At 40.3% G+C, this 17,211-nt stretch overlaps 1 protein-coding gene across 3 annotated transcripts in view; it reads left to right on the plus strand.

Annotated features, from left to right (window-relative positions):
* Nucleotides 1-8,762, plus strand: part of CNNM2 (cyclin and CBS domain divalent metal cation transport mediator 2) — a 103,925-nt gene extending 95,163 nt beyond the window's left edge. For 2 of the 3 annotated variants that reach the window (XM_075612511.1, XM_075612512.1), the window contains one exon: nucleotides 152-8,762. In XM_075612511.1, the coding sequence (XP_075468626.1) occupies nucleotides 152-361 (210 nt within the window). In that variant the 3' untranslated portion in view covers nucleotides 362-8,762. The remainder of the gene's footprint in view (nucleotides 1-151) is intronic. The other variant, XM_075612513.1, reaches the window with a different exon arrangement.
* Nucleotides 8,763-17,211: the final 8,449 nt, after the last annotated feature.

Here is a 17,211-nt window from a genome sequence, read left to right on the forward strand (position 1 = left end):
AATATCTGTACCTCAGATTAGTTAACTTCCTTTTTGTTCCCCATCTGACAGGGCATAAATGTCCTTTTTCATTTTTATTGATCTGTTATACTTGACAACTCTGTATATTAAGGAGTGACCTGTATTTCTCTTTGTTTTACCCTCGTAACAGATTACAAGGCAGCAATACCAAAATGCCCTAATGGCTTCTCGAATGGACAAAACCCCTCAGTCCTCAGACAGTGAAAACACAAAAATTGAAATGACTCTCACTGAGCTACATGATGGCTTAGCAGACGAAACAGCAAACCTGCTAAATGAACAGAACTGTGTCTCACACAACAAGTCCAATCACAGTATGCATAACGAAGGGCCCATCTGAGGGAATGTCACCCAACTCATTCATATTCCGGACCGTCTTCACTTCATTCTCAAACGTCCCTCCCGGAATCCTGTCTGTGTAATTTATATATTGAGTTACATGCTCACGCCACGCGCCACCCAGCATTCTGAGACCAAAGATTCTGAGCCAAGCAGCAGGAACCGAAGACCTTTCAGATAAGAGCAGGCGAGAGACGGCTAAACAATAATGAATAATGGTAAATAAAATGAGGACTGGTGAGTGAGACCAAAAATGGTGATGAGCCTCTAAAGAAAATGTTGAAAAGAATAACATGATGCTATATTTTTCCACTTTTAAACTTGCAGACATTTGACTGTACTGTTCTTGTTTATTATATTATGTTTTAAATATTCAGCACAGATTTATCATTGATATGACCTGTCACAGACCCAAATCTGAATATACCTATTAGAAATACCCCCCTTGCATCCTCCATGTTTCGGGAAATGAAAGCATCTGTCCATCCTGGATTATAAAAGTGGGAAACATAAGCTCAATATGGACTCTTGCTTTTATGTGTAAAAGGGTAATTTAGCTCCCAGTGTTACAGTCTGTTTAGCCACTTGGTTACCTATAGCCTTCCTATTTGCAGCTCTCTGCTTTACAGCCCAAGTGATGCTTGTGAGTTTGAGAAATTAAACAGCTGGGTCTGCATTCACTGGAAGTAACCTGTAAACATGTCATGCAGATAGCGCCATTGCTGTCCAAGTGACTGGCAGAGAAATGCACCATAGGCTTCGATAACAATACAAGCCTCCTACCCACTATCAAAAGAATGATTGGGATCAACAGTGATGGCCAACATCTGTCACTAAATGTATCTAATAAGACTTAGCTGCTCTTCTTTTTGTATCTCCTCCTTAGACATGTTTTAGTAGCCTCGGCTAGCAGCTGTCAGTGCCTTATAATGTGGTGAGTGTAACTTGCCTTCTGTGACGCTGAGGATCAGGGATGTGGTTTGTGGTTTTTACTGCCTTAGCTGTGAATATGATATGGATCTGAACAGTATTGTCTCCATAACTGGGACACATCCTATTGGATTACATTGCAGTGTTCAGATAATTTAATTTGTCAATCAGATTTACATGCACTCTAACGTGTAACTCGTTAAACATTGTATCCATAATGGCAACCATATTGTGTACGTGTGCTCCTATTTAATCCACTGGGGTAAAATCCATGATCTCCTTGTGTTAGGCAGAAATACTACCATAATGTATTAAGAATATTTCACTTGTTTCACTTTCAAATATCCACCTATTTTATTGTGCTGCCAAATCAATGCACGTTTAAGATTGACAAGTTTTCTGCTGGTCCCAGTCATTTCTTTTTTCCCACTGGGTTTATTCTTGCTGCTTAAAATATATATATATATTTTTTTTTTTTTTTTAAAGACCACATCATTTTTTCTACTATGTGGTCTTCACCCAAAGAAAGTATTCTTAATATTTTTAAGTAGCAGACATTTTTTCCATAATCTTTCTGTCTTGGCTGCCACTACAGTTCCTTTTATTGATAAAGACATGCTGACGTGTTATCACAACCCCAGAAAACCATTAACCAGCAGACCACATTGTGTTGTAATACCTTGTAGGTCCCCTCTGGAAGCAAAATGGTTAATAATGTATGACAAGAACTGAAAGGGGGATAACCCAATGATTATTTTGGAACGTCAACTATGGATCACAAAGTAATCTTCATGCTAAGCTGCTCTTGGCTACTGCACCTAATGGGCACAACAATGGAGGGGAAAGGCTTTGTCAACTCAAATCATGTTTGGCCCCATTTTTCAGTCCAGACCTGCAGTGTGCTGCCACCTGCCCTACAATTCATGGAAGCAGCAGTGCCCCCTACCTGAGAGACTAACCATCATTATACCATCATTACTTACAGCCATACAAATGTAAACTCTAAAGAAAACGGGGCCGAGTCAACTTGTTCCAATCTCGACGTGATGATTTGTTTTCGTGTGTGAAATGTTAACCTTCCTTTTTCAGGCATTCAAAATGAATTTAAACCTCGGGTAAATAAGTGGCTGGGGACGGCTGCGATAATCATGTCCTCCTTTGCACTTTCCATTTCTGAAGGTCATCGAGTCATAACGGCAGCTCATTAGTTGACTGTATACTACACAATAAGGGAGCGAGTATACAGGTGTAGCCAAAGTTATTGCTCCCGCCAACGCGTTGCAGCGCGACATACACAGCGCACCAGCAGGAGAAGCCGCCATTGTTTTTAATCAGCTGCGTGTATGAAAGGGGCGGTGCAAATGCTACTAGTGACCAGTAGGAGTGCACCTGTGGGTGCAGTAATGTGGGCGTCATCTGTATGTTGGAAGGTCCGTAAGCAGAAGCTCCCTTAGCGATTCGCAGTAGGATCATTTTACATTTCACTTGAGATTGTGGCGTGAAAACACAGGGATTAAAACAAAGAAATGTATACAAATGTACATTTTCCCATGTTTTTAGCCTGTAATGGTAAGCGGCCTCCCGACGCACAGCTGTATGGGGTGTTACAGTATTTAGCACTGCTGCTCAAATGACACATTTCATGTATAAGCAGCACATGCTACATCAGATCCCGAAGCCTCGCACTCCTGCAGCTCATTTGTTGAATGTGCTTTGCTAACCACAGTGATGCTTCGTGAGATCATTGTGAATCGTGAAACCGTATTGGTATTCCCAATGATGTACAGGTGTTCATTTTGTTACTATTCACTGTATTCAGACATTTAGTAGGACTTCCCTCATACAACTGCTCTTACAGATTGTAGGAAACACTGGATATATAAGCTTCACATTCTCCACCCTTTGCGTAGCCAGTGAAGAGAGTGACGAGCCAAACAGCAGCACTAATTAAGCTAATAATATTTATTGAAAATACACAAATGACAATCACAGTGCTGACCCAGACTTGGCTAATTTATACATGCGAGGGCAGGGTTCGAAATCCTCGATTTGCCCTGTTTCTATGTGATTCCAAGCATGGCACTCAGTAACCCAACTGTAATTCATACTTTCTCTGCTCCTGAATTAGCAGAACTTTATTTTTTTTTAGATAGCCCTATATTATGTGCACGATATTGCCACAAATCACTTCAAATTTATATGCCTCATTTTAAAGGTACCATTTTGTGTGCAATGGCCGCTGATTTACAAATAAGGCCCCGACCATCATGTGACATATGTTGCCTGTTCCGTGTAAGGATCCCAATGTAACATTTGTTGTATGAGTTTGTGTCAATCTCTCGTGACAGACTGAAAAGTGTAAATTGTGTGGGCGTGTAACACCTTTCTGCTCCGTAAAGGGATTAGTGTCAGATGTTATTTTTTTGTTTTCCTTTTATCGAAGTGTAAAAGTCACCTGGATAAAACTTAATCGTAAGGTCAGTTTCTAATATCTGCTTGATCATATGTACATTAAGTTGCTGGTTATGCGGGCTGCCTATGGACATATGAGACACTTGTGCACCTTTTGTGTGACAGGAGCGCACACCCTATACTGTTTTTTGATTTTCACTACTGATTTTCGTTACAGAATTCAAACCGAGAGGGTCCTCCGGGGCTGAACCTTCCTATTTTTAGCTCCAGAGACGCTCCAGGTCCCCCCTATACTGGTTTTAGTTGCCTCTGTTTCAGCTCTGATCCGGGAAATCAAAATGGCCACTGGGTCCTGCGGACCAATAGGAATCTGCAATAAAGTCATAACATAATCCAATTATGTTGTGCTGATGTTTCTATTTAAAAAAATCCCCAAAAGCTTCAGCTGTTACCATGGTTACCTCTCAAGGAGTGTGACCGGCAGCGGCCATTTTCACCTCCCAGCGAGGAACATTTTCAGCAGCTGATATCTCCAAAATGTAACTACAGAATGTAAAAAGGGTGAGCTTGCTTTAAACAGCAGGACTTTGCGGTGGTAAAAAAAAGGAGATATTTATTTTTTTATAGTGAATAAAGCGCATTGCTGCTTTAAACCTGGCGTAACACTAAGTTGTAGTTCTATGAACTCTTCATAAAGTTATTTTTCATACAATGGAAAGAAAAAGAAGCTGCTTTTGTCCCCTATTACTGTTGGATGTGGAGACTTTCCTATAGGTTACAATGTAACTGAGGTGGATGACTCCTGCTTTGCCTGTGTTCCCAAAGTTGAGATTTTATTTATTGCCTTTGGTGTCAATTTCCACTCTGAAATCAGACTAAGAGGATGTTGTATATGTCAATGTTAGTCCCTGTTAGAGTTTATCAAACCATAGATGTATGGCAATAAGGCAGCTTTTTTCTGGCAGATTCACAGAAACACATAGAAGACTATTCTCGTAGCTCCGAAGTGTAGCAAACCGCTTCCAAAGTGCCCTTCACAAGCAGATTGGCATTCTTTGCTACTCTGTAAGCCCTTCTCGCATGTCCAATCCGTGTCTAAAAAGGCTTTTAAGAAGCGGTTTCACTCCGGCTCTGCCAATCCGACCGGTTTGTCAAAAAAGCCTCCAAAGCCACATTATTATTATTATTATTTTTTTTTTTTACAAAAACTGCAATTCTCGTGGCTCTGTTATGCAAAGCGCTTCTAAAAACTCACATTTGTTTCACGCCACCTCTAGGGTAGTGAGATCGAAATTGCAAGTTACATGCAGAGCCTAAAATGTGTTTGGCTGAGTGAGAAAAACCCATAAGTCAGACCGGGGATGGAGTTAGCACCATTTAGGTCATTCCACTTCTGAAGCAAGTGCAACCCGGGCGTTCTGGCTGTCACACCGGGCGTTCTGGCTGTCACACCGGGCGTTCTGGCTGTCACACCGGGCGTTCTGGCTGTCACACCGGGCGTTCTGGCTGTCACACCGGGCGTTCTGGCTGTCACACCGGGCGTTCTGGCTGTCACACCGGGCGTTCTGGCTGTCACACCGGGCGTTCTGGCTGTCACACCGGACGTTCTGGCTGTCACACCGGACGTTCTGGCTGTCACACCGGGCGTTCTGGCTGTCACACCGGGCGTTCTGGCTGTCACACCGGGCGTTCTGGCTGTCACACCGGGCGTTCTGGCTGTCACACCGGGCGTTCTGGCTGTCACACCGGGCGTTCTGGCTGTCACACCGGGCGTTCTGGCTGTCACACCGGGCGTTCTGGCTGTCACACCGGACGTTCTGGCTGTCACACCGGACGTTCTGGCTGTCACACCGGGCGTTCTGGCTGTCACACCGGACGTTCTGGCTGTCACACCGGGCATTCTGGCTGTCACACCGGGCGTTCTGGCTGTCACACCGGGCGTTCTGGCTGTCACACCTGGCGGTTTGTCACTTTTGAAAGAAGCGGTTTGCAAAAGAGAATAAGGTTTTTTTCACATTTCATTCCACTACTTCTGAACATGCCAAGCGGTGCGGTTAGGCAAACTTTGGAGCCGCGAGGATAGGCCCCTTAGGCTGCGAGGCCCTGATACCGTATATGGATCTCACATACACACTGACCCTGCTCACTTATAGAAATGAAACTGAAGAAATGTACTGTTAGTAACAGGAGCGAGACCGCGTGACTGGCCACCTTTATACTGCACACTTCCTTGTTAGAACGGACACGGCGTCACCCATCTGATTTTGGTAATGAATGTGTAACATGCAGAGGTTATTTAAGCTTCAGCTGCAAGTCTGTTAAGCAGATCTCTGCTTCTAAATCTACATCCCGGTGGTGTCTGCCTTAGTGATCGACTTCAAATTGTATTAGAGATTTTAAGAGCAGAGTTTGTAATTGAGAAATGAAGCAGTGTGGTGGGTAAAGATGTTCAAATAATATTTTAGATGTAACGTTTCATTACCTCTTTACCGTGCCTTTTATCGGAGGGGGGGAGGGGTCTCAACCCCAGTCCACGACACCCCCTCTCCCCCCTCGGGTCAGATTTTAAGGATATCCGTGCTTCATCACAGCTGGCTCAATCGGTGGCTCAGTCAAAGAGCCTGTTTCAGCACAGATGGCTCAGTCGAAGACTGAACCACTGATTGAGCCACCTGTGCTGAAGCAGGGATATCCTGAAAACCTGACCCGTTGAGGGGTTCTTGAGGACTGACGTTGAGAATCCCTGCAGGGAGAATATTAAGGTTTCATAGTCAAATATTTTAGTGTGTTTGGAGGAAAACCTTAAAACTGGATGAAACGTTGCAGATTTGAATGCAACAATCACACACATTAGGTTACATTAGGGTTGGATGGTTCACAACGGATGGATGTGGTTTTGTGCCCAACGCAGTACACCAATAGAAAATGATTGGCTGTAATTAATACTCTAATAGTGCAGTTCCACTTGCCTTTACTGTCATGTATTGCCATTTTCATTGCATACTTCACAGTAAAATCCTTGCAGGTTTTTATTGAAAAGCAATATTGATGGAAAAACGTTGTTTTCTGGGATATTAAAAGCTGCTTTGTACCTCTGTCCTGACTAATGGTTTAGGTACTGTATTTGCAGTTATAGTGTATATGCTGTGATATTTGTTAGTGAGTCTTTTACAGTTATACTTTCAGACCAATCATGCTCTTTCACATTCTAATACCCCCGTTAAATACCTGAGCAAATGTTAGTCGCTGTCTCTGCCAATATACGTTGATGGTTGCAAATGCGCCTTCAAATGACTTTTTAACATTGGGTCTTTTAATTGATGGAGGATAGAGGATTTAAAGAAAGGTAAAAGTGGATGAAGTTTTGGGTGTCAATAAGGATTTTTTGGAACAATTAAGTATGGTTTAGTTATGTCACAATCCCTTAAAGCTGCAGTTCAAGCTGTCGTTTAAAAATAAATAAATAATAATAATATATATATATATATTTCCCATTCAATATGTGCATCAATACAATCTGCACGCTGACAAATGATTAGCTAAGCTGCAGATCGATCCGGTCTCCTGTAATCAATCGCTTGCACAGGGCTATTTAATTCAGTTCTTGCACAGCATTTTGGGCAATGTAGTTCCTGGAATATGATTGACTGGGCAGTTACTAGATACAATTCGTGCACTGCTAGAGAGAGGGCGGGGCTCAAATAAATGTCTTTAAAACATTACTTTTTTAATGCTACAAGTATTTTCTCATAGTACAAACTGATTTATTAAAAAAAAACAAAAAAAACAGGATATTGCTTGAACTGCTGCTTTAAAATGGAAACAGCACACAATACAATGGTAATTTCCCAACTTCCATTCTTCCTAAACCGTAATGTAGGTACTTGTTAATGAATGTTCTATTAAACAATTGGTGCTAAGGGGTTGAGTTTTCTTTTTTAAATTTAATTGGAGGCTCTTGCATCCGGAGTAGTGTGTAATTGACTTGTTTCACATAGGATGATGAAATATAGTCTTCTGGTTGCTATATTGATGATGCAGTAATTGCAGTAACTGGATTCTTTGCCAGTCCTGAAGTCTTTTCGATCCAATACAACACGTTTGCGCATTCAAAATGGTGGCTCTTGAAGTTGTCCCACCTAAGGAAGAGTTTTGTGGTTGTAAATCCTGGTATTATTGATTTATTGGTCCAGTAAAGTGCTCTGTGGTATATCTGCAAAGAATTCATCTAGGAGGTGACACAAATTCCCCCCCCCAACCCCCCTCTCTCGCTATCATTTAGCCAACCATTTATTGTTTTTTTGTGTTTGTATGGTCTAATATGGTACACTCTCTCTGCAAGTCAAATATAATATAAGTTGCAGAAACGGATTATGAATTTATGAAGTAAACTAATGTAGCCAGTTTTTTTCGAGACATTTTTTTGCACAACAATTTTTTTTAAAGTAATGTTTCAGTGCACCACTGTGAATGATTAACTTCTTACACTCCTGGTTCATTTCAATGACAAAAGACCATCTATTGTATTATCCCTCTTTCCTCTCTGCCACTGGAGAGGATTGCAGAACAATTGCTGGTCCACAGCACGCGGTTAACCTTGGGCATTACCAAAGTATTTTATTGTAAAACTTTAAAAATGGCATTCCTGTAAATAATAGCAGCTAGTGGAGTTTCAATGATCTTGAGATCGCACACCGCTCTCCGTGACTCAGATCAAGATAGGGTAAGATGACTTACCAATTTTTGCTTGAAGACCTATCTTATCATAAGCTTGAATGAAAAATGTCATCAATGAAGCTCACCCCAAAGTTGCACATAGCACCCACAGCACCCCATTGTCAGATTGCTTAAACCTGGATGTTCTCTATGCCAGTCTTCCCAATGTCATAATTGAAAGCTGTGTTTGTTGGACAAATAGTACATGATATGTAGCAGAAGCTAAGTTTATTATGCAAAGGTCTCTACTTGTTTTTTTTTGCTTCTGATTTGAAATATTGTAAAATGATACGGCATTATGAAGGAGTGTAATTTTAATAAAGCAACCTTGTATTTCATTCTTTTATTATGGAAGTTCAATTTCTGACTGTTCTTCATGTAGTCGTTTACCTCCAAGTGACCAAGAAATTCCGTTTTAAAGGACCGTTCTAGCAAACTGCATGAGATAACTTTCTGTGAAGGACCGGGGCACTTATGTATATTATTGTGCTGGATATTTTACTGCTCTCTAATACTGAATACATATGATGCCAAATGCCGGTTATAGTATTGCATACAATATAATATCATTCCCAAGTCTTACAAATAAATGTCTAATCCCATAAACTCTACAGATTTGGGATCTCAACTGTGAATCTTGGACTAATATTGAAGATCTATGGTGTGCTGGTATCACGACTGTAATGCAGTTCAGGAGACTTAAAGCAGCAATTTGAACCAGGGAGTCCTCCAGCGCTTAACCGCTCTATTTTCACTCCCCCCACTATTCCCAAAATACTTAGTTTTATTCTCGCTGCACTTGGTTTTTTTTGGGGGGGGGAGGGTCAGTGGCGATCATCCATGATGTTGTTGTTTCCTATTGGCTCATGGTTTGGCAGCCATTTTGCTTTCCCATGAAGGGACGAGGCGAAGACCGGTAGCTAAAAGTATGTCTGGAATGGGGGAGATCCCCTGAGCTAAAAATAGATTGTGTGAGCTCCCACAGCCCCATCCCCGTTTCAAATACTGATAAAATATATTTTTTAAAAGAACACTCAGATTTGTCACTTTAAGGGCCATATTCACTAAAGGGTGCTACGCGTTGCCAACTCATTACTTTAAGAGAAAAAAATTGCCCAAAGTACTGCATTGTATTAACAAAACCTGAAACCGTTTGAAAACACAAATGGAAAATCAGCAGCCGGAAGGTAACTAATAATTTTTACGTAGCTACTTCTAAAAACGGGACTACCTTTTTTTCCTTCAGAACTTCAATCAGTTGAAATTTAATACAGTTTTCTTAACTTGGAACACCTATTCTATTGTAGACATTTCCATGCGATGATGCAGCTACGGCCCCTATTCAGCATGCTGTAGAGCAATGTTTCTAGCAAAGAATTCCACTCCATTCATTTGATTTGAGCCAAAATCTACCTGAGCAGGTGGGAAGACGGTCTCACAGCATATTGTATTGAGTACGGGTCAGTTACCTACATGGAAATAATAGCTACTTAGCGGGAATTCACTAAAATAACATTAAAGCCAGATACATCATCTCTGAGAACAAGGTGTAAGGTTGTATTTTCCCCTCTACGGTTGCCATTTAAATCTGAGGGTAATAAAGGAGTTATACAATGTGTACAGAATGATGCCATCATTACTAAACGGGAAAGCAGAACGGTAGGGTTACAGTAACATTATAAACTGAAAAAAGCAGACACCCATGTAATTAAATGGAAGATTTAAGGACAGGTCCGTGTGGTAGACCCATGGTACAGAACCGTTCTTAACCCCAGAAGAATATGCAGTTAGATCCCCCAACTTTTATTGAATTTTCTGAGTCTGCGGCCAGGAAATCCCTACGGAGGAGATTCACCAAGCCGCGGTGCGGGTATCTGATTCAAGTCCATGGCGGTTAACACTAGATTGGGTCACAATACCCCACATTAGCGCCCCGTGATTTCCAGTGTTCCCGACATAACCTGGCTCGCCATTTTTCATGGTCCAAATCAAAGCGATTTTTTTTATTTTCTGAAGGAAGGCGCGGTGGGATGAGAGGTATGATGAGATGTTCTATTCCTGACTGATCAAACGGTATGCTCCACAAACCCTTTCTTCTCTTGGGGTGGGGGAGGTTGATAAACAGTTGTTTCAATTGGTTTCAGAACAACAATAATATTTGAAGCATGCGCTCTCATCTGAAGCTGTGATTGTGCACAATGTATCATTTGAAGCACATTACACGTTTTGCTATTGGCTCGTTGTATCATATTGTACAATATTCCTTCCCAGGGCTGCAGAATTCTGACTCCAGTACTATGTTGTATATACATCTAAATGAAGCACAAAAAAATTACGAATGAAGTGTATACATTTTATGAGCTGATTGTTATGCAAATTTAGGTTTATAATTATTCAAATGGTGTTGTAGATTTGCAATCTATTCTATTTATTTTGTACAATTTGTTTGTATATGTTGTGATTTTAATTTAAAAAAATTGTTGCTATTTTTTCTTAATGTTTTTTTTTCTTTTATTCTTTTTAGATAAACAATGATTGCTTTCTGTTTGACGTTTCTGTATTTTTTTCACACTTTTTTTTTTTTCTTTGAATCCTATGTATATATTTTTTCTTTTGGGGAACGGAACAAGGAATATTCTCTCAATTACCTATCGGAAATAATGCGTGGGGCGGTTTTATTTTAATATTTGTGCTCTGTTATTATTGAGAATGGTTCAGGTAACCTAAAAGTCCTATACCTATAAACAGTCATGTCAGTAATTAAGGGGGAGATTTTAAGCATAAAGGGTTATCTTTAAACAAAAGCCATTGATGTGATAAGCCTACTTTATCTTTAAAATTGCATAAACTTTATAATGTAATGGCAAACCACATGTGGTTTACAGCGGGAGGATTTAATAAAATAGTCCTCAAAATAAACCAAAGAGTGACAATTAAATAGCATTGGTCTAAAAGCAGCAGACAACAAAGCTGCTAGGAAAAGCTCCACTGTAGTGATCCAAGGGCTATGTTTTTACCGATTTATATCAGGTGTTGTTACAGTAGGAGTGAGGAAAAAATACATGTACGTACAAATGTTTTTGTACACCATGCAGTTAGAAAACTGGGCCTATAATTCAAAGTGCAGCAAAGCCACACTGATTTAATGATTTAAATCATGATTTAATTTTGATATCCTGGGAAAACAAAAACAACTAGTCCACATTTACACATTACATTAGCTTTGTAAACCAGTAGATTGCCTTGAAAACTGGTCTTCTGGGTCTTTCTAGCATATTAACTTGTGTATAGGGAAACTTACTGTAATATTGTACTGCATTCAGTGAGCTAGTATAGAGAAATTCCATACTATATTTTAAAAAAAAAATCTAAAAAATAAATAAATATATATAAATGCAAAAAGACATGCAAGATAAATTAAAGAAAACCTTTCAATTCTGTTTAAGCAGGAACACAAAACACATTGACAGGTGGTACATACATTTATATAGGTTTGGTTTTGTGTCAATATGAACAATCAAATCAAATCAGAGTAAGGTACAGAAAGCAAATCCATGAGCTTTCCCCAGTGTGGGAAACCGAGTACTGAAGGGGCACAGACGGTCCAGGATATCAGGGCAATACATGTGCACTCATGTTAGTCTAGTAATAGTCGGAGCTTATTTGATTGACCTATGTGTTAATTGGAAAGATCTTGAAAACGTGACAGATTGGTAATCTTTTGAGGTTTGAGCTTGAATCCCTCTGTTTTCGCCCAGAATAAATGCAAGCTTTCATTGCAGTTCTCTTAAAGGACCAATTTGTGTGTGTTTTTTGTTTTTGTTTTTTTAAACTATTTTAGCATAGGTTTGAAGAAGCTCGTCTCCGGAGCTCTACCACATTCATTTCAGCTCCCGGGGCCCCCTGCTTCCCGAAATATTAACCTGCAAAGGAGGTGCCGATATCTCGGCTCGCGTCACGCGGGCTAACAGGAAGCCGCACCTGATGACGTCACGGCTTCCTATTGGCCTGCAGGGTGCGGGAGCTTTAAAACTCTGCCATTACGTGATCCCTGTTAGCGGAGCGGCCACCGGCACCCCCTACGGAGGCAAGAATCTCGGGAAACAGGTGGACCCCTGAGCTGAAATGAATTTGGTTCAGCTCTGGAGAACTAAACCCCCCCCCCCCCCCCCAGCTTCAAACCTATGTTAAAAAAAAAATTGGCCGCTTGGATTGCCTCTTTAAAAAGCATAAACCAGTGCATTCATAAAGTATTATTAGAGGAACCTAGCCATTAGCTTTATTTATCATGGCAAAACACCTTGTAATGACAAAACAAGGAGAGAACGTTTTCTAGGCACCGGTAGCAAAGTACAATTCGGAGTTTAGGAGATATAATAAGGTTTTAACGATCCTAATGTACTCTCGTCAGTGAGCTAACTTTTGAAACTGCCAAAATGACTGTAGACAGCCAGGGAGGGATGTGCAGACATACTTCTTGTTTAAAAGTAGCTAAGTGATGAGTTTTATCTAAATAAGAGACATTATGTTCTCTCTCTGATAATATGTATTAATAGATGGGGATAATGTCCTGGGAAAATACATCTGCCGTCGTTTGAGAAACATTTAAAATGGAATCCATTGTATATAAATTCCTGACTGTCTACAATTTTCCCACCCAGCAGGTTTGGGTCAAATTGTTTCCATAACTGAGATTGTAGACGGCAGTTCTATATTCATTCTTCCGTGGTGTCTATTTCCAGATATATTTCTGAGTATATCAAAGCTATTTGTAGACTCCTTTGAAACAGTTTTCTTTCCCACTATCAAGAAAAACTGCACTCGTGATCTTAGCTTCATGAGTCTGTCATTTTTACATCTGAACACTTGTACATTTTTCCACCACATCTATACATCGCATCAGTTGTGATCTTTAGGTCTTTACATGAACAGATAACAGAAATATTATATTTGTAAAAATATTCTCTTTTTGTATTCTGTAACATAATACATTCAAGGGGAAGGAAGATGACAGCCATATATACATATACAGAGAAACCTAGTGTAAAGACATACAGTAAGTATGAGGGCCAATGTTCAAAAGAGCTTGCAATCCAAGTGGTCAATGTATGTATGTCTTTATTTATATAGTACAATTCCAAAAGTGCGTGGAAACAGCCTCAGGCGAGGAGAATCCGGCTTGTGCATCCAACACAACACAGACGAACAATTTCTTCAAAGTACAGGTCTCCTCTAAGACAGATACAAAGTAGACCTCTACTCAAGTTCATAATGCAATTCTCCATTTATTGTGACACCCAAGAACAGTGGAATAACAACGTTTCAGGTCCCATATGGACTTGAGTTGAGCTCTACTTTGTACCTCTGTCTGTGAGACCTGCACTTTATTTATGTAGTGTCATCCATGTACATAGCTTTTTACTGCAGTACCGTGATGTAACAGGGATAAGCACTTCATACACAAATGTAAATGTTCGGAAAAGAAGTCCCTACCCCGTAGAGCTTACAATCTAAGTGATTTACTATAAACAAGGGCAATGGGGTGGGTGGGTGGATGTCCGCCCTTTTGTAGTTGTGAATGAAATGAGGTGATGATGCTTGAAGATTGGCGGAAGTGCTGACCAAACCGGACTAGACATGCAGGTGAGTACCTGAAGTTAGACTTGAGCCAGCTGGAAAGAAGACAGAATGAGGATTTATTGTTCCGCCTTCCTGCAGTAAGAGTATGTAATATTGGTGCAAACAAAGACCGAGAAAAAACACTACTGCGTCCAAAGGCACTTTCATCTCTGATATCTGCACCAATACTACACCAATATGGCATAGTTTTGTAGTAGAAAGACTTAAGTAAGCTTCTCTACTGCCAGACATGTCTGTGCTGGAGATCAAGAAAAGTTTTTAATGCAACTAGACATCGATTCAGTAAGCCGGGAACATGCAATGAGAATTCAGAGAATAACAAGCCATAGAAATTGGAATTACATTTTTTTTTCCACTGCATTTTCCTTCTAAAGGGAATCATTCCAATTCTTCACATTTTGTGTATAAAGTGAAATTCACAGCTGCTTTTGTGCTATGAAGTTGGAATGTCGATAAATGTTAGTACCTAATTCATGCACTATTTAGCTTTCTCACACCTGCTGTCCCATATTATTTGGTAGCTGGATAACACAAAGCCTGTCTGTGATGTTGATTTGCAGTAATTCATTAATATTGGCAGTTGATTTCTGAAAAAATGTTGCCCCTAATGTTTCACTGTCATTCTCTGTTTCTAAACAAATCTCTAAACCTGATGTTAGAAGTAGTGAGGAAATCTACCCCTTACCCTTTAAACACACAGATACCCAGCAATCTCTAAGAAACCCCCCAAATTACCACATATTATAATATATATATACACACACACACACACACACACAAATATACATACACACTCACACACATGTACGTGTCAATTGGAGTGCTACTTGGTGTTGCTAAATGTATACAACAAAAACAAAAGGCCCGAAGCTACATCCAATATGACAAAAATATACAGTGAAATACCTATATATCTCTTGATAAAAGGGTCATTTAGTTAAACCCTTTGGCCAAAGCATTTTAAGCCTGCAAGCCACTTCAAGGCATGATCAAATATTGCAGGTCCTAACACTAACTGATTAAAATTCTTATTTATCTCTATAGTTAAAGGAAGAATTATCACATTGGATCTGTCCCAACCAGCTGCATGAAAGAAGAACTGCTTACGTGGAAAGTGGGGAGGGGCGAGCTTAAACCCTGGGAGGGAGGAGCTACTAACCTCCAAAACACCTGAGACCAGCTGGACAAAGTTAATAAACACACAGATACCCAGCAAGCTCTAAGAACCCCCCAAAATGACCACATATATATATATATATATATATATTATCAATGGGAGTGCTGCTGGGCGTGGCTAAATGTATACAACAAGAAACAAAGAAGCCCAAAGCTACATCCAATATGACAAAAATATACAGCTACACACAAGGGAAACTCCCGCACAGCTAAATAATAAACCACGATGAGGTGCTTACTAGGTAGGGAAATAATGTATACAGAAGAAAAGGAAACCTAGTATATCAGCACTCAGTCAAACTAAATGTATAATGATAATGTTAAAATACTTTATTGGCAAACAATGAATAAAAAAATGAGGTTTTGAAATCAAAAATGTATCAAACAGCACGTGACTGTGATCATTTGTAACTTAACTATAGGTAGTTAAGTAGTGTGAACATATGGAGATCCTTGATAGATATTTAGGATCTTGTGCTATGTATATAGCCTCCTATAGATATGGAGATAGGTCCGTGATATAACCACCACTCAGATAATGTCAATCCAAGTGTAAATGTATATTCTCAGAGCGTGTGTTAGTAAGCGCTCTGAATCTATGGTGACATCAATGTGGTGTGTAAGTATAACATCTAGGCAAAGCAAAGCAGAAATATGTGTGTGACTACCTGTTGATGAGTGGCTGCTGTATAAGCCCCAGTCATCTAAACAATAGAAGCTGCTTACCGTAAGGGTAATGCTGGAGGAAGCACTCTGTGAGTATAAGCCCCTAGTGCCGTGTAAACAAAGGTCTGCAGGTATATGCGCAATTGAAGGATTGATGTGAACACCCTTGATAGGGTACCTTAGCAATGTATTGTGAGCCTTGGTAGTATGGACAAAGGATCTCCATATGTTCACACTACTTAACTACCTATAGTTAAGTTACAAATGATCACAGTCACGTGCTGTTTGATACATTTTTGATTTCAAAACCTCATTTTTTTATTCATTGTTTGCCAATAAAGTATTTTAACATCATCACTTAGTTTGACTGAGTGCTGATATACTAGGTTTCCTTTTCTTCTGTATACAAAAATATACAGTGAAATACCTATACATCTCTTGAAAAGTGGTAATTTAGTTAAACCCTTTGGCCAAAGCATTTTAAGCCTGCAAGCAACTTCAAGGCATGATGAAATATTGCAGGTCCCAACACTAACCCACAGAAGTCTGAGGAACAACCTCTGCCATTTAGTTTTTAAATAAAACATTTTTTTTTACCAGAAAGTAATACATTGAGTTGCCTCTTGTTTACAAGTATGTGCTGGGCACAGTTATGATGACAATACATGGTTACATTAAATGAACAGGGTTATACATTATATTTACAGACATTTCAAGGACTGTTTGAGATATGATTATGGGAGTATATGTAACAGTTACAGATAAGATCCATGGTCCTAAGGTTCATCAAAGTATCTATCCGCGCCTCATCTTACCGTGCACCTCACCGCTAGAATAATCTACCAAAGACTCTCAAAGCCATCACCAGTCTAAGTAATGTCAAGACTTCAGATATCTCACATTTTAGGGACTTTGGTAGATTATTCTAGCTGTGAGGTGCGGGGGTAAGAGGAGGAAGAGCGGCCAGATACTTTGTTGAACCTTAGGACCATGCACAGTCTTTTGGAGTCAGGTGATGTGTTAGGGGTGAGGTCAACAGGGCAGCTTGATGGCAGTGCCATCGATGCGTGTGCACCTTGCCTCGCGCTGACAGAGGCCCCGCGCTCTTCCACACAGCGTTTAAACTGATTGCTGGGGGAGAGCGCAGGGCCTCCAAGTGTCTCTTACCTTCTCTCCGACTTCTCCTCTCCTGCATCTTCTGATTGCGATGAGGCGTCGCCGTGACAACGCGCCATCATATGACGCCACGACATAGCAGAGATGAGCAGGAGGAGATGCCGGCGAAGGTGAGAGGCCCAGCGCCCTTCCCCC

The sequence above is a fragment of the Ascaphus truei genome, chromosome 8 (genome assembly GCF_040206685.1).
Source record: "Ascaphus truei isolate aAscTru1 chromosome 8, aAscTru1.hap1, whole genome shotgun sequence".
Taxonomy (NCBI): domain Eukaryota; kingdom Metazoa; phylum Chordata; class Amphibia; order Anura; family Ascaphidae; genus Ascaphus; species Ascaphus truei.